Here is a 24432-nt window from a genome sequence, read left to right as displayed (position 1 = left end):
TCCCATTTCCAACAAACCCAGAAAATTTCATCAAAATCTGTCCATAACTTTTTGAGTTATGTTGCACACTAATGGACAGACAAACAAACAGACAAACAAACAAACAAACAAACCCTGGCAAAAACATAACCTCCTTGGCGGAGGTAATAAGACAATCGCCTCAAGAGGAACTTGAAAGTGAGATAGAAGAACTGATTTTTAGACAACAGATCTGGAAAATCTGATTTAAAGAAATCTTACCAAGATAATTTTCACTTTGGCAGATTTTTTTTTTTTTTGCTTAATTCAAGATTTTTTTTTGCTTAAATTCAAGATTTTTTTTTTGTTTAATTCAAGATTTTTTTTTGCTTAATTCAAGCAAAAAGAAATCTGCCAATGGAACAAGTGAAAATTATCTTGGCTTTTCTGCCTCCATCCATAATAATATACATTATATAGCCTAAATGTCGTCTAAAATTAATGTTTATTTATAACATAGTCTAGCAAACTATTACATGATCATAAACAAATTAATTTTAGCAAAAAAATGTCTCAGTTTTGAATGTCTGGGGTCGTCAGAAATGTGTTATGTTAAAATGGGGTCAGGAGCCGAAAAAGGTTGGGAACCACTGCATTAGCCTGTACATTCACCTCTATGCTCACATATGAAAAGTTCGTTACCTGATAAGTTTGGGGTGTCCTACGGTGGAACCACAGCTCAGTTGGATCACAGTTTTGGCCTTGACACCGTTTCCACAGACATCATCTCCTGCTGTGTAACTGACCAGTATCTTTCCATCTGCACAGAAAACAGACTGAGATTATAATCAGATTCAAACGGATTCAGGTTCTGCTTTTAAGGAACATTGTTGTATACTTTTAGTTATTTTTAGCCCTATAACGCCAAATGTATCATATTTGATCCATGAGTTTTGAAGCCTTCTACATGATCGGTGCAATATTTTTTCTTGCAAAACCTGATGTATACAATTAGATACATGCAAAACACAGATAATCCACCAGGGGGAGGAATTCATTCACCAGAGGCCTTTCCAGTGACACTACAAGACTGTCATTAGTAGCTTTTCCATTGGACATCTGCACAAAACTTTACCGATATTTATTAAATGTCGCAAAAACAGAAGTGCATAAAGTCGGTTTTTCCATTAAATCACAAATGCGATGAATTGTTTATTTATTATCGCGAGATGACACGAGAAGTCATTCCATAAACATGGCAACGAACGTAAATATAGTGTTGATTTACAGATATATTCATTATTATTATATATTACCCCTCCATCTTGTACTAAATTAAAAAATGATTGGGTTTCCTCGTGTGTCCTCACATACCGTGACATGTTTCTTTTTCTTTGCTTGTTGTAACGTCCGTCAACATCCGTTTTTTTAATTCACCTGACTCCAGTTGCGAAAAAACGTCTTTCCATTGCAGTTTTGCGTGATATACCATTTGCACTACGCCCGAAAAACCACCTCTTGCCAGCGCAAAAACTTTTTAAAGAAAAATGAGACTTTTGATGAAATTGTCATTTTTCCATTAGGTAAATGTTTATGCGCAAGTTATATTTGAGCAATTTGAGGGTCAATGGAAAAGCAACTATTAATGAGGAAGGAATTGCCAATTTGTTAGATATGTTTGTGTTATATTATGTTTTTGTTTATATCAAACTGGAAGAAAAATCCAAGGCACTATCTTTAAACATTAAAATGCCTTTATTAACATGGCACGGTCATATCTAGAGCCAAAAAACAATTCTATGCGTTTCTTGGGTGGAATTCTAAATACTTTGCTTATCTTTGCATTTACTGCGTGATAAATATGATATTTTTAGTATAATATTGTGTAATTAGCAGTAATAAAGAATTATATAAATACAGAGAAGACTAAATCTTCACGTCTGTTTATGAATTATTGTCAAATCTTAGTCACTGCAGGTGTGCGTCTTACTTTTTCAATCCTTTGTAGAAATAGATCAGATAGACAATATTCATAAAAGCTTTGTTAAGGTTCTAGATCCAGTCAAACAATGAAAAGTTTTCATTTTCCTAATGGTTACTGAAGTGTTGCACTTGTACAAAAGCACATTTCAGCACTTTTAACACTGCAAACAGGAACAGATCAGATGAGGTTTCGTACTAAATCTGATCATTTCTACTAATAATAGGAATATTGAAATAAAGGCCTGACTCTAATAAAAGCCTCCTTCAAATAAAGACCTGGGAGTAAAGAGGAGTAAAGACCTTGAACATTATTTGAGGAAATATAATTCTAAGATACAAGTAAAAATGTGTCTTAATTTATCATATATTCATTCGGTAAGTACTTCGAAAATAGGAGACAGTGATAATCAATTGTTCCGAAAAAGTTCCGATCAGACCTAGCTCTGTTAAGATTCTATCCAATTAAACTTTTAAAGGTTTTTGACTTTGAACCTCAATGACTCATTTTTCCAGGTTAAATAAAGGTTAATAAATAATTCATAAAAATACCAGCTGTGTGAGCTACAGGAGACACTCTTAGGAATTCAACACCTCAAAGGTTCTAGTTAATATTTAAAGGACAAATTATATATTTCTTAGAAAATAAGAGTCAGAGGGATGTGTTGAGGTTTGCAGTTCTGACTGTAGTCACTGCGCTGGGTTGTAGTTTCTGAAAATGTTCCAGGATTTGACAGATAAAATAACAAAAATGCATTTACACATAGATCTATATCCACATGGAATGTCTTTTAAATGATGAATAAGTTTCTAATTATATCATTTTTTTTTTCTTTTTTTTTTTCTTTTAGATATTTTTACTATTTTTATCCGATTTCTCTTATTGCTGGGCCCTGAGTACACATTTCATTCTTTCATTTGCTACATTGAAATGAATGACAATAAATACAGTATTTTATGATGACAATGAGGGCTGTTTGTTTATGGATAATATTGTATTGATAAATATGCTGTAATTACTAAAGAAAATGATTGAATTGTTGAGTCTGTTTGTATGACTGTACTGCCAAGAACATATTGTGTATAATTCAATTACTGCATTATGGATTAGTTGTGAATTAGGAAAAATGTATTGTTTGATTCTTGTATTAAGTTAGTGATAAAGGTGTAAAAGCACTTGAAGGGTTGGATTAAATAAGTTTATACTTCTACCTACTCCTTTTCGACCGTGCAAAACTCAGACTTGCACGTACTTGCAGATAGATTCCGTTCATCCAAATGTTTTGTTTCCGTCTTAATTTGCTTCATTTTGTTTAATTTTGTTTCTTTGCATGTTTGAAATAAATAAATAAATGAATAAATGAACCTTGAACATTTGTCACCTGTAGAAGTACATATGGACTGAAGACTGTCCACTGTCTCTTAACCCATAAAGACCCTGTACTTTTTTTGTGTCGGTTCCAAAATACTTTATATTAACCTTTCTTACGTGATTGATCACCATTTATTCTAATATTATCCTCTGCAGTTTGCAGTTTTTAAGTGAAAATCAGATATTTTCCTATATTTAATTTACTGATCATATAGATGTTTATAAAAGTTAAGGGTTATTATTATTATTGTTATTATTATTATTATATTAAAACAGAGAAAACTCAAGAAAAACCTACCCACCTTCTCAACTGGACTCGGGCACAGTACTCGAGCACAGAACGTTTGCATTCACATGGATAAAATTAAGCAGACTTCGGGGTCCAGCGTACTTGGATACGGACTCAAGTACACTGTGTGAAAACCCCCTTTAAGAAGTTGTTTAGGAATAGTTTGTACAGAATATGTCAAGAATAAATTCAAATTTCTGTACGTTTCCAACTAGAACTACAAATAAATAACAGAACTGCCCTAAAGAAAACAATGACTATTGTCATTATTTTGTTGTGCAGTAAAAATGGACTGGTACGTGACGGCTTATACAGATGAATGCCTTCACTGTCATGAAGTACAAAGTAGTTTACAAAGTACTTGTACTACTACTACTTCTATGTGTGATTCACTCAGAGTGTTGTTACGTATTCATTTCCATTTGTTTTTAGACGAATCCAAACGGAGCCATTTGAGAAAAGTCCAAGAGCCAAATGTGGCCCCAGAGCCACAGGTTGCCCACCCCTGTTGTAGAAGATGATGGTGTTTCCTCTGAACGTCCAAATGGGTCATATATGATGACCATGAAAAGATGAATGACTGTATTTTACACCAATAACTTACATGGATTCATAGGTTTGGTGGTTCAGCAGTTATTAACCCTTTCATGCACGAATTATGAGAACCTTAATCAAAATTTTTTCCTGAGTGTTTTTATTCCTCTTTAGGCATGAAAACAACCATGCGATTGAAAATTTTCTTCTGAAAAATAAATTAAAAAATAAAATAAAATAAAAAATAATTTAAAAAAATTAAAATACATAAAAAATAGAAAAAATAAATAAATAAATAAAATGAAATTCTTATGAACCTATTTTTCATGAAGTTGCAAAAATGTCCACTCAGCTGGACACCACATGTTTAATTTTTGATGCACAAAAACATGTATTTACTGATAAATTGTGTGAAAACTATGGAGAGGGCTTGTGATTCTGGGGGTTTATGCTCAGGAGAGATCTACAAAATTTTACCAATTCATGTCAGAAAAGATATGTAGTGTCTTAAAACTTTAATAAAGATATGTGTAAAAAAAACAACAAAAAAAAAAACAAAAACAGAAAAGAACAACAAAATCCATGAAAATACAAGAGAACAGCTGTAGAGTAGCTGTCCACTGTAGTGACCAGTGTGCATGAAAGGGTTAATAAATGTTTGCCGGTGGCTGTTTGGGTCTTTATGGGTTAAACACTTCTATCACACCTCATATACACTGCTTTATTGACTTTGACTTCTATTTGCCCACCAGTGTAGTTCATTTTCTGAGTGTAGACCCGGCCCAGAGTCTGCGTGGTCCCGTCTGCTGAGTGTCGACACACAGTGGCTCCTTGAGGACAACCCGTTAACCCACCGTGGATACCCTGACACAGGTTGATGAAATACCTGAGGACACACAAACAGGAGTCCAGGACATATTTACATCAGCCAGTATCACAGTCCCTTTACGAGGAACTCTAACATATTCATAATGCAAACTATGTGTGACTTTAATCAGACTCACGAGTCTCTCTTGTGGCTGAACTTCCACGGCTCTGTGAGGGAAGACAGGGTTCGCAGATCGAAGGTCTGATGCTGGCTGACCAGTTTACACTCCATCTTCCTCGGGGGGCAAACAACATTGGTTTGCCACTCGAATGAGGCCAAACACCCCTCTGGTTGTGAGACGAGCTCAGGGAAGCCTCGGCCGGCAGTCTGATTGCAGACGAATGATATGGAAGACTGGTGTTTGGCGGACTCTGGAGGAGGAAAAATGAGAATAAAATGACTCAAAAACACTCCATACTATAGTACATCCTCTGTATACAGTCACTGAAAACATTCTTAGACCATCAAAAGTCATCCCAAACAATGGTTCTGCAATCCAGTCCTAACTCCTGTGTGTATCATGTGACTAAAACAAACAGAAAAGAACACATGGAATGTCTAAAAGCACTGTTTTTGTCAGTACAATGCCATAGATACTGATGGAAGAACTGAGGTGATGTTGGTTATTATCAAGAAAACATGTTAAATGGATAGATATCAGCTCTGAAATTAAACTAATATGAGCTATTTTTGTTGGTATCATTATATTTGTCCAAACTAATGGACCTTTAGTTGGACCAGGCATTGAAATGAACAAGAAACTGAAGAAAACAAGGGGGGTCTAATATTTTTTTCCTATGTATAAGTGTTTATTTTCTGTTTTCCGCCTTTCCTGCGCTTTATTTTTGTGTTTGCTGCTGTCAACTGTGTAACTTCGCTATTGTCGGATGAATAAAATCTCATTTTATTTCAAGGACAAAAGTATGTGGACACGTTGAACTCAGGTGTTTCTTTTCTAACAGGGATCTGGGATACGAAACAATAATAACTAATGTCAGAATATAGTTTAATATTGGGATAAATATCATTGCATCGGTTAGTTTAATTTAAATTGTCTTTGCTTCCAAAATTACTCAGAACATTGATTTTGTTTTTTTGTTTTTTTTTATCCATGACTATGATTTTAAATGTTCTTCCTCTAAATTTCTAAAATATTTTCATGCTTTGACTGTAAATAATAATTTTCTACCACATCTAACCATCTGCTTTCATCACATCTCACTGAGGAAGAAGAATCACTCATTAAACTTTAAGGAAATATTGATGTTTTTTTTTCCCTCAAATCATCATAAACAAGACATCTTACAGCTGTAGACATCATGTGTCCCAATATTTTTGTCCATATAGTTTATAATAGGTTTGAATAGAAGCAAAGAAAATAATTTAAACAAAGCTAATCAATACAATGGAATGATTTTTATCCGAATATTTGTATTTGTATTTACTTATTTAGCACAATAAAAACAGTGCAGGGAGGGAATGAAGCCCAAAGGGCTTGTACAGAGTTCCACTCCCATCATCTACTATAAATAAAAAATAGAATGTACAAACATAAGAAAACAATAATTAAACAACAAATAACAATATAGAAAACACTGAAAAAGTCAGGACAGGAGATGTTTTTTCAGTGAGTTTTTGAAAGATGTAAATGACAATATAGACTTTAGAGACGTGTCTAGATTGTTCCATAATTTAGGACCTCTAAATAAAATATTAAATTGATGACCAGATGTTTGACAGAAGAGTAAATGAAGATTGTCGCTATGTCTAATTGAGTATAAATGTAAATCGGATGAAAAACTAAAAAAATGATGAAAAGTGTCTGGAAGATCTAAAGATATAAAACAATATTCTGACATTAGTCATTACTGTTTTGTATCCCAAACCCCTGTTAGAAAAGAAACACCTGAATTCAGCGCGTCCACATACTTTTGTCCACATAGTGTACATGCATATAGTAAATGTATAGTAATGCATATATGTAAAATTATATGACAATACAGTGTTATAATCTATGGATTAAAAGTCCTGACTCATATTTCCACTATTTTCTTCCTGGTTTGTAAGTTACTGCACACGTTGTAGGATTCTGTAAAATCAGGGTGAACTCGATCCGCTCTTTGACAACGTTACGATCGTGGGTTCATAACGCCGCTGCCGTACCTTCCGGGCAGGGATCTCCTCCTCCGTACTGCATGACCACAGCCTGGTCCTCGTGACTGAAGTCCATGGTCATGGCTTTGCTGATGCCAAATGAAGTCGCTGTCATCGCCGATCCAGATCCAGACACTTGACAAACGGTGCTGTTCTTACAGCTGGGTTCTGCCACTGAGCCGCAGACGTTGACGTGGAAGACGCTGGGGCCGGCTGGGACCTACCACACAGAGATGAAGGCAACGGCTCATCTACAGTCTAGATTTACAGTCAGAAATGAAACGCAAACAACTGTCATTCATCACTGTCATGTATGCGACTATTGTGCACACGACTATCGCGATGACGATATTCAAACCATATACTGTGCAGCTCTAGTTCACACCAAGGTTCGAATAGTTTTGGATTTTACATTATAGTTTAGTTTTATTTAGTTTTGACTTTTTTTTCTCTAATTCAGTTAGTTTTCATTCGTTTTTAGAGCATGTTTGCGAGTTTTTATTAGTTTTTGTTTTTTTCTAAATGCTTAGTTTTAGTTTAGTTTTAGCATTAATTTTAGTTTTGTCGTATCTTTTATCGTCTTCATCGTCGTATTCAAATAAATCCCAGACAGGACTCTTCTGCTTTCTCCCAACTTTAGTGTCCATGTTGCAGGTAGAGGTGGAATCTAAACCATAAGCGACAAGAATTGTCGAACCGTGAAGTGAAGTGCTGCTAACTAAAATTGCTCGAGTGAAATAAATCGGTTTCATACCAATCCGACATTGACAAAGACGAAAACAAAGGGAATTTTATCCATAACTTTTTCCGTTTTAGTTAGTTTTGTAAACACACAATACAGTTTCAGTTAGTTATCGTTTTTTCTTTTAGTTGTAGTTTTGTTTACTTCAGTTAATAAAAATGTTTTTAGAATTCTAGTTTTTGTCATTTCATTAATTTTCGTTAACAATCATAACCTTGGTTCAGACAAAGCACAAGTACAGTCAAATGAAATCAGATCTGATTGGTTTTACATACCCAGTCCATTTGGACTAGATCTTATAAAACGTTTCTTTTTGTCAGTTCCCAGAGTCAGAAGCAGACACAGAGAAGCTGCATTCAGCTTCTATGCTCCACATGTCTGGAACAAACTTCCACCAAGCCTCAGATCAGCTGAAACACCCAGTTTATTTATATCCAGGTTAAAGGTGCAGGAGACTTTCATGACCAATTTTTCATCAAATCTGTCAAACCTCAGTCATATCCTCAGTATCATGAATCTGTCAGTCTGTCTGTCATTACTCACCTGAATCTCTTGCATTACGGTGAACAACTTTCGAAGTGCCATCCACCAGAAACAAAACGTGTGTTTACATTCAGATCCTGGAGGTAACTCGGGCATCTTCGGAAATTTGTCGCCACGTGCATTGTGGGAAAGGGAGGTTCGTGCAGCCGCCTGACAGCAGCAGTGCAACCATATGATATTATATGGATGAAACAAACGTGGAAACTTTTGAAACACGGAAATGTCTGGAGGAATATGCATAGAGGGAAGGGAGCTCCTGCCGTTTCCACGTCGTGTCTTTAGCAGCTGCCGCTGTCAGGTTTCCCACAATGCACGTCTCAACAAAATTCTGAAGATGCCAGAGTTACCTCCCGGCTCTGAATGTAAACACACGGTTTGTTTCTGGTGGACGGCACTTTGAAATTGTTCACAGTAATGCAAGAGATTCAGGTGAGTAATGACAGACAGACTTACAGACTCAAGATACTGAGGTTTGACAGATTTGATGAACAACTGGTCATGAAAGTCTCCCGCACCTTTAAAGACCCACCTGTTCTCAGCTGCATTTGAAGAGTTTTTATTCAGAAGTTCAGATCTAAACTGTCTCTTTTAAGCTTAAAGTTTTTATCTGTTTATCTGTTTTATCTATTTATCTGTTGTTTTCATCATTAGGATTAGTGAATGTGGAGGATTTACCTACAGACATGTCAGTTACAACACAAAAACTCACCCGGACTTCACCGGACAGGGGCATCAGGTCAAAGGTGAACTGGAGCTGAGAGTCTGTGAGCTGGCACCCACTGGTGGTCGTGGTATCGGAGCAGACGAGAGGCGTCGCCCACTCGAACAAGTAGACGCAGTCCTGCAGCCTCAGCATTTGTGGAGAGCCCTAAGTGAAGACAAAGATCACAGCTGGGTGAGAAAATAATAACAATAACACAAATGTTCCTGTATGTCAGCGTCATGTTCTATTAAGAATCAATACCAAGTTGAATTTGTGAGGTCGTCAGGTTCTGTTCTATGTTCCAGTCCTGTGGTCTGGATACAGGAGATCAATCTAACAATAGAAGTGGGCGGGACTTTCACAGGAGGAGAACTCAACTAATTCAATCCAAGTCCATATATGACTTCTATCAGTGATCAATAGGAACGATATTGATATCTGTAACCATTTACATGTTATAAACCACATGAGATGTTTGAATGTATTATTTTTATTCAATTGTTTTATTCGGTATTGGTTTATTGTTCTTATTTGTTGTTTTTAATTGTACGGCTTTTTATGTGTTAATCTATTCTTGTATTTTATTCTTTTATTTAGGTTTTATCTATTCTTCTGTATTTTTATTTATTTGGTTTTTTCTTTCTTTAATTTTAAATTTTTATTTTTACAATTGTTCTATGTCTTTTAAACTATTCTTGTATTTTACTCTGTTTCTGTGGTTTTTATTTATTGTTCTGTACAGCACTTTGGTCTACTGTGGTTATTTTAAAGTGCTTTACAAATAAAGTTGGATAAACCACCAAAATATAGACCATTAGACGTAAAGACACATTTTCAATAATTCAGAAATTCATCAAACATACAAAAATCTAAATTTCTCAAAACTGTGACAAAGATTTGTAGACATTGTCCCAAAGAAGATGTATAAAAAAACTGAAATGAAACTGACCGGTAGTTTGAGAGAAAAATGTTTGAGAGAAAATTGTTGAAATCTAGACATTGGTGACCTTGAGTTTGACCCTTCAAGGTCACTCAAGGTCAAAGGTCATGGACCCAAATGAAAGTCCATATATGACTTTCTATCAGTGATCAATAGTAACTATATTGATATCTGTAACTATTTCCATGTTATAAACCATCCAAATATGGACTGTTAGAAGGAAAGGCACATTTTTAATATTTAAATAATTAATAAAAAATTCAAAAATCTAAATTTCTCCAAACTGTGAACAGACTTTGGAGACATTGCCCCAAAGAAGACACAAATGAAATCTGAAGTGAAATTGACCAGTAATTTCAGAGAAGAGGATTGTTGAAATGTAGACATTAATGACCTTGAGTTTGACCCTTCAAGGTCACTCAAGGTCAAAGGTCATGGACCCAAATTCAAGTCCATATATGACCTCCTGTAAGTGCTCAATAGTAACTATATTAATATCTGTAACTATTTACATGTTATAAACCATCAAAATACAGATCATTATAAACAAAAAGCAAAATTTCTCCAAACTGTAAACAGACTTTGTAGATATTTTCCAAAATTTCAAAATGAGCTAATAAAAATACAGAAAAGCAGTTGAGTTCAGTTGTAGCAGTGGTGACTGACCAGCTCCAGGCCCCTCTGGCAGGTGAAGATGATGGTGGACGTGTAGTTCTTGGAAGGGTCTGACGTACACTTGGTTGAACTTTTGTAGGTGATGAAGACCTCACGTGTTGCAGTGTTGATCTGAGGACCGCTGGTTTCCTGCCCGATGTCCTTAAACAGCCAGAGGGAGGAAATTAATGAGCGCAAACGGCAAGTTTCATTAGGCCCAAAAGGAATCTGTGGCTACATTTATGCAGAATTTCAACAAAGGCGGTTTTCACACATAACACATCTCTGCTCTGCTTGGTTTGTGGGAAGTGGAGCTCCACGCAGCTTCCCACAATGCATGTCGCAAACAAATTTCCGAAAATGGCCAAGTAGTACACTTCGAAATTGTTCACCGTGAGGGAAGAGATTCAGGTGCGTAATCACGGAAAGACTTAGGGATTCGTGATACTTAGGCTATGACTCTGGTTTTACAGATTTGGTGTCAAAAATCATTCGCAGCTTTAATCTACAGTCATGCATCACATCATTAGCCTCACAGAATAATTCCCTGTCATAATTTTGGTTCAATTGGGACATCTGTATGATTTTACTTTCCTAACATTGCTGCTTCATTTTAAGCAGAAGTCACAATTTGGCCAAAAATAAGACTTAGCAATTATGCTATGAGGCTAATAATCTTGATTTGTAGCATTGTTGTCCTGTCAGAAGGGTCAGGGTTAGCGTGGAAAAACAAGGTTTCAGCATCATGATCATGTATTTTTAAGCCAATGAAGCTGCATTTTTACCTTTTTTTGTTTGTTAATTCAGCTTAAAAATGTGAATTCATCCAGTTTTATCGTAACTAGGGGTGTAAGAAAATATCGGTTCTGCAATATATTGCAATATTTCATTTCACAATACTGTATCAATATCAAAAAGTACTGCACCGATATTTTTAGGCATTTATTCAAATGCAGATATTGTGGAGGTTAATTTTCTTTTTTGTTTTTCTTTATTGTTTATATTTTATTTTTTATTCTTTAACACTCTTTTATTAAATAATGTTAGTTTCTTTGTTGGGATTGCTTAAAATTAATATTATGATGTTAGTTCTGAACTACTAGAATATGAACATTTGAACAGGATCTTAAACTGTAATGTCTGTAAAACATAATTTCAGTTTGAACACAGGAACATTTTGTGATACAGCACCCCAACATGATCTCAAGTGGGCCGGACCAGTAAAATAATACCAGTGAAAAAAGCAAAATTACATTATAATAATTGTTTACATTTACAACATTTCCTTAAAAATCTGAATAACATGAATAGGGGTGTAAGAAAATATCGGTTCTGCAATATATTGCGATATTTTCTTTCACAATATTGTATCGATATTTAAAAGTACTGTATCAATATTTTTAGGTATTTATTCAAATGCAGATATTGTGGAGGTTAATTTTTGTTTTTTCTTGTTTATTTATATTTTATTTATTATTATTTAACACTCTTTTATTAAATAATGTTAGTTTCTTTGTTGGGATTGCTTAAAATTAATATTATGATGTTAATTCTGAACTACTAGAATATGAACATTTGAACAGGATCTTAAACTGTAATGTCTGTAAAACAGAATTTCATTTTGAACACAGGAACATTTTGTGATATATCATTAGAGCCTGTTGTGATCAAATAAAAATGTGTTTAGTATTTGTGCATTTTTTTGGTGTAATTCAATTCTTCCAGGAAATAATCATATAAAAAAAAGAAACAAACAAAAAAATTGCCTTTTTAACAGTACCATGATATATTGTGATATATCAAATCGTGGTCCTAGTATTGTGATTTGTGATTCTTGCCGATACACACCCCTAATCGTAAGCAATCAAAATCAAATTTGGAGATGCACTCAGAAAAAGAGAGGGGACGAAAAACCACGAGACAAATGTTGTGGAGTAGAAAGAACACGTGCCTCTAAGGTGTAGTAAACATGTACAGCTGTTTCAAATGTACCTGGTGTGTGTGCAGTGCAGTATAATCCATGAATGAACCAACTGTACGGTGGTAGATCAGTGATAGAGTAAAAGTACATCATTCTAACGCTGGTGTACTTTGTCCTGTTGTCTGTAAACATGTTTGGGTCAAGCGTCTCACCATCGGCGGGCCGTCGTCCGGGTCGATGCAGACGGCAGCTCCGGGGGGGCAGGCGACCTCGGGGATGGGGTTTAGAGGACGACATACGTTTATATAAAAATCTGGAGATTCATCACTTTGTTCCACAGCCTCATCTGTAAAAAAAAACAACAAAAAAACAAAAAAAAAAAAAAACAGATAAGAAGCAAAAAACAGCAATGGATGATTACACTGGTCAACAACAAATTTATTGTTTAAGATTTTTGAGCTAATTTAGGATAATTTTGGTGTGCTGAATCCAAAAATCACATTAATTTTGCTCAATCAGGTCAACTTTCTGAATTATGCTACATATTGGCTTCTTAACATTTTTGCTTACATTTATGGGCATTTTCACATCATATGATACGAAATTCTTTCATATTTCTTGCAATAAACGAGTTCTGAAGATTTTACTTTTGCCAATTTATGATTAATGTTTTTTTTAATATTACAGGTGAATGAAATGGCTTCGACTAGAAGATCTTGTAAAAATAAGCCTGACATTCTGCTACATCTGCGGTGAATACACCATTGTACCTAACAGGAATCAAGTCACAAGTTTCATAAAGTGTGATTACCAATCTTATTTTGGTATTAATTATTATATTTTGTGAGAAGATCAAATTTTTCAAAATCAAATTAGCAAAAAAACCTGACCTGATTGAGAAAAACAGATGTCATTTTTGGATTTAGCGGTGCAAAATGGTCCTAATTCAGTTGAAAAAACCGAGACAACTTGCAAAAACCATTTTTTTGTAACCCAGTGTTATGAGCATATCAGAAAATAACACCAGTGTCCCAGTATCTCAGTGTCATGGTCTATCAAGAACCAATACCCAGTTGAAGTTGCAAGGTTGTCAGGTTCTGTCTCTGTGTTTTGCTGCATTTCCCCTTCGTGGAACCAGTTCAACGCAGCTCGACTCGGGTTCCAGGTACTATTCCTGGAGACCGTTTCCATTACAGGATACTACCGACATTAGAGTACCTGGACGTCATAGCGATGCGGCGCGTAACTTCTGTGACATCTGCTCTGAGAATTCCTGATAAACTCACTCATTGTGTGTTGTCCCGTCCAAGGTTATTATCGTTAACGAAAACTAACGAAATGACAAAAACTAGAATTGAAAAAACATTTTCGTTAACTGAAATAAATAAAAACTATAACTAAGAGAAAAAAACGATAACTAACTGAAATTGTATTGTGTGCTTACAAAACTAACTAAAACAGATAAAAATTATGGATAAAATTCCCTTCATTTTCATCTTTGTCAATGTCGGATTGGTATAAAATCAATTTATTTCGCTCTAGCAATTTTAGCTGGTGTCACCATACGACACTTCACGGTCCGTCACTTCTCGTCACTTGTCGTTTAGAGTCGTCTTCTCGTCCCCACTCTACCTGGAAACATGGAGACTAAAGCTGGGAGAAAACAGAGTCCTGTCTGGGATTTATTTGAATACGACGGCAAAGAAGATAAAAGATATGACAAAACTAAAATTAATACTAAAACTAAATTAAAACTAAGCATTTAGAAAAAAAATGAAAACTAATAAAAACTATCAAACCTGCTCTAAAAACAAATTAAAACTAACCAAATTAGAGAAAAAAAAGTCAAAACTAAATAAAACTAAACTACAATGAAAAATCCAAAACTATTAGAACCTTGGTCCCGTCAAGCTCATGCTGAATCTTTTCATCGGCCGCTAAAAACAGAAATGTCTGAACCTCCTTGACCAACCATGGTGTCGTTTTGCAGGTTGTCATCATGGATTAGCCTACTGCTATATTTATTGACGACTTCCGAATCTGTTTTTAAAAAATGGCGGGTCGCGCACTGATGATGCAGAGACAACCCTCTGTCCAATCAGTGGTCTGCATTGTTTACACGTCACATTTTAGAATCTCTTTGCCTATTTTGGAACCTCGGCCGAGCAAGTACTAAAAAAGTAGAACCAGGTACCAGATTCCAGGTTCTTTTACGTAATGGAAACGCAAAAAGGCAGAGTTGAGTCGAGTCGGTACCATGTAGTGGAAATGTGGCATTAGAGTTCTGTGGTCTGGATGCGGCAGATCAGTCTCCCAATACAAGTGGGCGGGACTTTCAGTGGAGGAGAACTCAACTAATCCAATCAAAGTCCAGATATGACTTCTATCAGTGATCAGTAGGAACTATATTGATATCTGTAACCATTTACATGTTATTAACCATCAAAATATGGACCATCAGAAGGAAAGGACAATCCAAAAATGCATCAAAAATTCAAAATCTACATTTCTCAAAACTGTGAACAAACTTTGTAGACATTGCCCCAAGGAAGATACATATATAACTTGAAATGAATCCAACCAGTAGTTTCAGAGAGGAAGATTGTTGAAATGTTGACATTGGTGACCTTGAATTTGACCCTTCGAGGTCACTCAAGGTCAAAGGTCATGGACCCAAATGAAAGTCCATATATGACTTCTATCAGTGCTCAATAGTAACTACAGGGGTTGGACAAAATAATGGAAACACCTTAAAAAATCAACAAAATATAATTTAATATGGTGTAGGTCCGCCTTTTGCGGCAATTACAGCCTCAATTCTCCGAGGTATTGATTCATACAACTTGTGAATTGTTTCCAAAGGAATTTTAAGCCATTCTTCAGTTAGAATACCCTCCAACTCTTTTAGAGACGACGGCGGTGGAAATCGACGTCTTACTTGAATCTCTAAAACTGACCATAAATGCTCAATAATGTTGAGGTCTGGGGACTGTGCCGGCCATACGAGATGCTCAACTTCATTAGAATGTTCCTCATGCCATTCTTTAACAATTCTAGCTGTATGGATTGGGGCATTATCATCTTGAGGTGAAGGTGTTTCCATTATTTTGTCCAACCCCTGTATATTGATATTTATAACCATTTAGATGTTATAAACCATCAAACTATTATAATATTTCAAAAATATGTCAAAATTCTTACAAATCTAAATATCTCTAAACTGAACAAACTTGGTAGACATTGCCCCATATAAAATTTGAAATGAATCCAACCAGCAGGTTCATCAGAGAAGAAGACACCAGACACGGCGCCTTCACTAAAGCTCATGTTTCATCAGTCAGTGAGATAAAAATCCATAAATTACACTTCAATCAAACAACGACTGACAGATGTGAAGCGTCGGCGTGCTGACCTGTCGCAGTGTAGTATCCACTCCAGTGAATCAGAGGACTCAGGTCTATGAGAGACGACTGGTTCTGGACTGAACACTTCACCTGGAAAACAGACAAAATAAAGTTACAGAAGGTGCAACTTCAAATCCAGCTGAACTGCACTTATAGAATAGAATAGAATAGAATAGAATAGAACAGAATAGAATAGAATTTATTGTCATTGTTTGTTCAATGAAATTCGTAGTGTTACTCCAGTCAGTACAACAGCAATAATAAAAATAAATAAATAAATAAATAAGAATAGAGCAGATATAAAATTATAAAAAAACAAAACAAAAAATATAAAATAGAATGTAAAATTGAAATAAAAGCAAAATAAGAATAGAGCTAAAAGTACAGGAAAAATTGCTGAGCATTTTTTCCAGAGTCAAAGGTATTTTCCTCAAAAAGAGTTAATTTGGCTCTGTATTGAGTAAATTTGGCTGTATATTGAGTAAATTTGGCAGTGTATTGAGTAAATTTGGCTCTGGATTGAGTAAATTTGGCAGTGTATTGAGTAAATTTGGCTGTGTATTGAGTAAATGTGGCTGTATATTGAGTAAATTTGGCTGTGTATTGAGTAAATTTGGCTGTGTATTGAGTAAATGTGGCTGTATATTGAGTAAATTTGGTAGTGTATTGAGTAAATTTGGCTCTGGATTGAGTAAATTTGGCTGTATATTGAGTAAATTTGGCTGTGTATTGAGTAAATGTGGCTGTATATTGAGTAAATTTGGCTGTATATTGAGTAAATTTGGCTGTGTATTGAGTAAATTTGGCTGTTATTGAGTAATTTGCTGTGTATTGAGTAATTTTGGCTCTTATTGAGTAATTTTGGCTGTGTATTGAGTAAATTTGGCTCGGGATTGAGTAAATTGGCTGTATATTGAGTAAATTTGGCTTGGTATTGAGTAAATTTGGCTCTATTGAGTAAATTTGGCTGTGTATTGAGTAAATTTGGCTGTGTATTGAGTAAATTTGGCTGTGTATTGAGTAAATTTGGCTCTATATTGAGTAAATTTGGCTCTATATGAGTAATTTGGCTGTGTATTGATAAATGTGGCTGTATATTGAGTAAATTTGGCTGTATAGTGAGTAATTTTGGCTCTGGATTGAGTAAATTTGCTGTATATTGAGTAAATTTGGCTGTATATTGAGTAAATTTGGCTGTGTAGTGAGTAAATTTGGCTGTATATTGAGTAAATTTGGCTGTGATATTGAGGTAAATTTGGCTGTGTATTGAGTAAATTTGGCTTGTAGATTTGGAGTAAATTGGCTGGGTATTGAGTAAATTTGGCTGTGTATTGAGTAATTTGGCTGTGTATTGAGTAAATTTGGCTGTGTATTGAGTAAAATTTGGTTGTAGTTGATGATAATTTGGCTGTGTATTGAGTAAAATTTGGCTGTGTATTGAGTAAATTTGGCTGTGTATTGAGTAAATTTTGGCTGTATAGTGAGTAAATTTGGCTTTGTGCAGTTTGAGTAAATTTGGCTGTGTATTGAGTAAATTTGGCTGTATATTGAGTAAATTTGGCTCTATTGAGTAAATTTGGCTTTGCATTGAGTAAATTTGGCTGTGTATTGAGTAAATTTGGCTGTATATTGAGTAAATTTGGCTGTATATTGAGTAAATTTGGCTGTGTATATGGAGTAAATTTGGCTGTGTATTGAGTAAATTTGGCTGTATATTGAGTAAATTTGGCTGTGTATTGAGTAAATTTGGCTGTGTTGAGTAATTGCTGTGTATTGAGTAAATTTGGCTGTATATTGAGTAAATTTGGCTCTATATTGGGTAAATTTGGCTGTGTATTGAGTAAATTTGGTTGTGTATTGAGTAAATTTGGCTGTGTATTGAGTAAATGTGGCTGTGTATTGAGTAAATTTGGCTCTATATTGGGTAAATTTGGCTGTGTATTGAGTAAATTTGGTTGTGTATTGAGTAAATTTGGCTGTGTATTGAGTAAATTTGGCTGTATATTGAGTAAATTTGGCTCTATATTGAGTAAATTTGGCTGTGTATTGAGTAAATGTGGCTGTATATTGAGTAAATTTGGCTGTATATTGAGTAAATTTGGCTGTGTATTGAGTAAATTTGGCTGTGTATTGAGTAAATTTGGCTGTGTATTGAGTAAATTTGGCTGTATATTGAGTAAATTTGGCTCTATATTGGGTAAATTTGGCTGTGTATTGAGTAAATTTGGTTGTGTATTGAGTAAATTTGGCTGTGTATTGAGTAAATGTGGCTGTGTATTGAGTAAATTTGGCTCTATATTGGGTAAATTTGGCTGTGTATTGAGTAAATTTGGTTGTGTATTGAGTAAATTTGGCTGTGTATTGAGTAAATGTGGCTGTATATTGAGTAAATTTGGCTGTGTATTGAGTAAATTTGGCTGTGTATTGAGTAAATTTGGCTCTGTATTGAGTAAATTTGGCTGTGTATTGAGTAAATTTGGCTGTATTGAGTAAATTTGGCTGTATATTGAGTAAATTTGGCTGTGCATTGAATAAATTTGGCTGTGTATTGAGTAAATTTGGCTGTATATTGAGTAAATTTGGCTGTATATTGAGTAAATTTGGCTGTGTATTGAGTAAATTTGGCTGTGTATTGAGTAAATTTGGCTGTGTATTGAGTAAATTTGGCTCTATACTGCATTTGGAGAGCTCTATCCAAAGAGTAAATTTTACTCTTTTAAGAGAAGGACCAAATGTTATCTGAGTAGAGTAAAATTTTCTTCAATTTGAGTAAATTTTACTAAGGCAAATTTCCTGTGTAGAAAAAAATGACAATAGATACACAATATAAATAGACACGATATTAACAGTGTGTATTGATGAAACTATAAAAAAAAACAAAACAGTGCATTTACATTGATAAATACTGAATAAATATTGAGAAGTGTGTTAATGCATTACACGAGCAACAATTCAGACAAACATTCAAACACACTTACGGGATGTTCACAGAGGAGCGATGTGTGGAAAGAGAAGGAGTGTGTGCAGGTGTCGGCGTGTGATTCGATCAGAACCGGCTCTGGAGGCGATGAAGTCATCAGCGAAGGCCTGAAAAAACACAAGGTTTAGAAGCATACACTAATATTTAAAGCTGCGTAGGACTTTCATCACTAATTTTTCATCAAATCTATAAAACCCGAGTCATACCTAAGTATCATGAATCCGTACGTCTGTCTGTGATTCATTTATCAACGGGTTTTACTGGTGAATCAGATGTATTTTACACCAGTTATTGACATGTACTGATAGGATGAGTGGACCAACAGGTATTAAACACTTTAGATCAGTAGGTGATTTTGGTCATCAGTGACTGAATCACATGACATTTTCAACACGTCGTAGCGTCGGAACTCAGTCATGCAGACCACTGGGGATAACTGCATTCAAAAGTACGGACTTGAAACACTCTCCCACTTTTTATTTGATGTTGTTAGAGTAAATACAACCGGAGAGATGATGGTTTGAAACCGGAGCAAACAAACGTGAATGAAAGTATGAAAATGAGATGGAGTGGGCGTTAGATTTCTGACCGTATCTTCATCATTTTTTGTCCTTTTCCAAAACGGAAAAAACTGGCTGAATCTGTTGATTCTAACCCACAGACTGCATTAGCATTACAGGTAAGGGTGAAGACGACCCCCACCTGCCTCTGTAAAGATATGCTTTTGTCAAATATTTGAGTATAGTTTTAATTTGTTACAATTTTAATTTTCTATACCTAATATTTGGAACCAATATTCACTTTTAAAGTCTTTGAAAAGGTTCATTTTGCATCTTTGTGTTATTTATACAATAAATTATATAAATTTTTCAAATTGCATTTTATATTTTTTATGTGTTTTTGTCCTTTTGTGTTAATATAGTGGGTCAAAGTGAAAAAATAACTGGTAGATGAGAGAGATGAAGTTTATGGAAGTAAATCTGTGTCATCAGATTTTGAATTATAAAAGCCATTGAATTTCTAGCACTGATTTTTTTTGCACTGAAATTAAGTATCTGAATTTTTTGCATCTGAATTTTTTAAATTCTAAAATTACGAACATAGTTGAATTCAGAGCCGAACAATTCAGATACTTAATTTCAGAGCAAAAAAATTTTCAGATACTTAATTTCAGTGCAAAAAAAATCAGATGATTTCAGTGCAAAAATAAAATTCAGATACTTAATTTCAGTGCAAAAAAATTCAGATAATTTCAGTGCAAAAAAAAAAAAATCAGATAATTTCAGTGCAAAAAAAAAATTCAGATACTTAATTTCAGGGCAAAAAAATTCAGATAATTTCAGTGCAAAAAAAAAAAATCAGATAATTTCAGTGCAAAAAAAAGTTTCAGATTCTTAATTTCTGTGAGAAAAAAATTTCAGATACTTAATTTCAGTGCAAGAAAATTCAGATAATTTCAGTGCAAAAAAAAAAAAAAATCAGATAATTTCAGTGCAAAAAAAAAGTTCAGATACTTAATTTCAGTGCAAAAAAAATTCAGATAATTTCAGAGCAAAAAAAATTTCAGATACTTAATTTCAGTGCAAAAAAAATTCAGATAATTTCAGTGCAAAAAAAAAAGTTCAGATACTTAATTTCAGTGCAAAAAAAGTTCAGTGCTACACATTCAATGTCTTTTATAATTCAAAATCTGATGACACAGACTTACTTCCATAGAGGTTGTGCTGAAAAAAAAAAGGTATTAAACTTGGGTATAGTAAACATTTCTTTATATAGTATATAAAGGAAAAATCAAAAGTACTTAAAAACGGCCAAAACAGACTCAGACCCCTAAGGGTTAAAGCAACCATGAGTTAGACCCAGTGTGGTAAATACCTGCAGATGAACTGGATGATAGTGTTGTGTTTGAGCTGATGGTTCGCCGGGCAGGGATCTCCTCCTTCGTACTTTAGCTCCAAAACTCCATTTTTATACGAGAGCTTCTTGTTGACCAGACCGGCGTTCACCACAACGCCGCCATTTTGGATACACACAGCTGGAACACAGAATGAAACCACAATCAGGAGATATGGCAGAACGACGTATGAGGAAAATGCTGCAGCGAGTCATTAGAACTGCACAGAGGGTCACTGGCTCGGACCTCCCCTCCATGGACACCGTCTACAAACAGCACTTTTACCTCAGTTATTCCTAGGGTAAAATGTACAAATCTCGTAAAATGGGCATAAATTTATCAAAATACTTGAAAAATAAGAGGAAAATGACCCAAAAAAACCTTGAAATGTGTCATAAAAGTGAAGAAATCCTTCTAAATTGAGGAAAAATGGGCAAAATATTTGAAAAAAGTAGTCTGTCAACCCTTAAAAACCAAAACCATCTACTGATCCAAACTGTTTAATACCTGTTGATCCATTAATCCTATCAATACATGTCAATAATTGGTGTTAAATGTAGTTTTACCTCAATTATTCCTAGGGTAAAATGTACAAATCTTGTAAAATGAGTATAAATTTAGCAAAATACTTGAAATATAAGAGGAAAATGACCCAAAAAAACCTTGAAATGTGTCATAAAAGTGAAGAAATCCTTCTAAATTGAGGAAAAATGGGCAAAAAACTTGAAAAAAGTAATCTGTCAACCCTTAAAAACCAAAACCATTTACTGATCTAAACTGTTTAATACCTGTTGATTCTCTAATCCTATCAATACATGTCAATAATTGGTGTAAAATGTAGTTTTACCTCAATTATTCCTGGGGTAAAATGTACAAATCTCGTAAAATGAGCATAAATTTAGCAAAATACTTGGAAAAATAAGAGGAAATTGACCCAAAAAAACCTTGAAATGTGGCATAAAAGTGAAGAAATCCTTGTAAATTGAGGAAAACGGGCAAAATATTTGAAAAAAGTAGTCTGTCAACCCTTAAAAACCAAAACCATCTACTGATCCAAACTGTTTAATACCTGTTGATCCATTAATCCTATCAATACATGTCAATAATTGGTGTAAAATGTAGTTTTACCTCAATTATTCCTAGGGTAAAATGTACAAATCTTGTAAAATGAGAATAAATTTAGCAAAATACTTGAAATATAAGAGGAAAATGACCCAAAAAAACCTTGAAATGTGTCATAAAAGTGAAGAAATCCTTCTAAATTGAGGAAAAATGGGTGAAATATTTGAAAAAAGTAGTCTGTCAACCCTTAAAAACCAAAACCATCTACTGATCTAAACTGTTTAATACCTGTTGATCCATTAATCCTATCAATACATGTCAATAATTGGTGTTAAATGTAGTTTTACCTCCATTATTCCTAGGGTAAAATGTACAAATCTTGTAAAATGAGAATAAATTTAGCAAAATACTTGAAATATAAGAGGAAAATGACCCAAAAAAACCTTGAAATGTGTCATAAAAGTGAAGAAATCCTTGTAAATTGAGGAAAAATGGGCAAAATATTTGAAAAAAGTAGTCTGTCAACCCTTAAAAACCAAAACCATCTACTGATCTAAACTGTTTAATACCTGTTGATCCATTAATCCTACCAATACATGTCAATAATTGATGTAAAATGTAGTTTTACCTCAATTATTCATTGGGTAAAATGTACAAATCTTGTAAAATGGGCATAAATTTATCAAAATACTTGAAAAATAAGAGGAAAATGACCCAAAAAAACCTTGAAATGTGTCATAAAAGTGAAGAAATCCTTGTAAATAGAGGAAAAATAGGTGAAATATTTGAAAAAAAGTAGTCTGTCAACCCTTAAAAACCAAAACCATCTACTGATCTAAACTGTTTAATACCTGTTGATCCATTAATCCTATCAATACATGTCAATAATTAGTGTTAAATGTAGTTTTACCTCAATTATTCCTAGGGTAAAATGTACAAATCTTGTAAAATGAGTATAAATTTAGCAAAATACTTGAAATATAAGAGGAAAATGACCCAAAAAAACCTTGAAATGTGTCATAAAAGTGAAGAAATCCTTCTAAATTGAGGAAAAATGGGCAAAAAACTTGAAAAAAGTAATCTGTCAACCCTTAAAAACCAAAACCATTTACTGATCTAAACTGTTTAATACCTGTTGATTCTCTAATCCTATCAATACATGTCAATAATTGGTGTAAAATGTAGTTTTACCTCAATTATTCCTAGGGTAAAATGTACAAATCTCGTAAAACGAGCATAAATTTAGCAAAATACTTGGAAAAATAAGAGGAAATTGACCCAAAAAAACCTTGAAATGTGGCATAAAAGTGAAGAAATCCTTGTAAATTGAGGAAAACGGGCAAAACATTTGAAAAAAGTAGTCTGTCAACCCTTAAAAACCAAAACCATCTACTGATCCAAACTGTTTAATACCTGTTGATCCATTAATCCTATCAATACATGTCAATAATTGGTGTTAAATGTAGTTTTACCTCAATTATTCCTAGGGTAAAATGTACAAATCTTGTAAAATGAGAATAAATTTAGCAAAATACTTGAAATATAAGAGGAAAATGACCCAAAAAAACCTTGAAATGTGTCATAAAAGTGAAGAAATCCTTCTAAATTGAGGAAAAATGGGCAAAATATTTGAAAAAAGTAATCTGTCAACCCTTAAAAACCAAAACCATCTACTGATCTAAACTGTTTAATACCTGTTGATCCATTAATCCTATCAATACATGTCAATAATTGGTGTAAAATGTAGTTTTACCTCAATTATTCCTAGGGTAAAATGTACAAATCTCGTAAAATGAGAATAAATTTAGCAAAATACTTGAAATATAAGAGGAAAATGACCCAAAAAAACCTTGAAATGTGTCATAAAAGTGAAGAAATCCTTCTAAATTGAGGAAAAATGGGCGAAATATTTGAAAAAAGTAATCTGTCAACCCTTAAAAACCACAACCATCTACTGATCTAAACTGTTTAATACCTGTTGATCCATTAATCCTATCAATACATGTCAATAATTGGTGTAAAATGTAGTTTTACCTCCATTATTCCTAGGGTAAAATGTACAAATCTTGTAAAATGAGAATAAATTTAGCAAAATACTTGAAATATAAGAGGAAAATGACCCAAAAAAACCTTGAAATGTGTCATAAAAGTGAAGAAATCCTTGTAAATTGAGGAAAAATGGGCAAAATATTTGAAAAAAGTAATCTGTTAACCCTTAAAAACCAAAACCATCTACTGATCTAAACTGTTTAATACCTGTTGATCCATTAATCCTATCAATACATGTCAATAATTGGTGTAAAATGTAGTTTTACCTCCATTATTCCTAGGGTAAAATGTACAAATCTTGTAAAATGAGAATAAATTTAGCAAAATACTTGAAATATAAGAGGAAAATGACCCAAAAAAACCTTGAAATGTGTCATAAAAGTGA

At 34.0% G+C, this 24432-nt stretch overlaps 1 protein-coding gene across 1 annotated transcript in view; it reads right to left on the bottom strand.

The window, feature by feature from the left end:
• igf2r (insulin-like growth factor 2 receptor) overlaps positions 1-24432 on the bottom strand; it is a 131786-nt gene that overhangs the window by 15547 nt on the left and 91807 nt on the right. Inside the window, exons 34-43 of the mRNA XM_030128409.1 lie at positions 20918-21077; positions 19041-19149; positions 16071-16152; positions 12871-13004; positions 10750-10899; positions 9150-9308; positions 7165-7375; positions 5138-5372; positions 4883-5019; positions 661-778 (exon numbers count right to left, since the gene is read on the bottom strand). Coding sequence (XP_029984269.1) covers positions 661-778; positions 4883-5019; positions 5138-5372; positions 7165-7375; positions 9150-9308; positions 10750-10899; positions 12871-13004; positions 16071-16152; positions 19041-19149; positions 20918-21077 — 1495 coding nt within the window. The remainder of the gene's footprint in view (positions 1-660; positions 779-4882; positions 5020-5137; positions 5373-7164; positions 7376-9149; positions 9309-10749; positions 10900-12870; positions 13005-16070; positions 16153-19040; positions 19150-20917; positions 21078-24432) is intronic.

This window comes from Sphaeramia orbicularis, chromosome 24 (assembly GCF_902148855.1).
Source record: "Sphaeramia orbicularis chromosome 24, fSphaOr1.1, whole genome shotgun sequence".
Lineage (NCBI taxonomy): Eukaryota > Metazoa > Chordata > Actinopteri > Kurtiformes > Apogonidae > Sphaeramia > Sphaeramia orbicularis.
The sequence above is the reverse complement of the archived record's forward strand: the minus strand, read 5'-3'. Positions and strand labels throughout refer to the sequence as shown.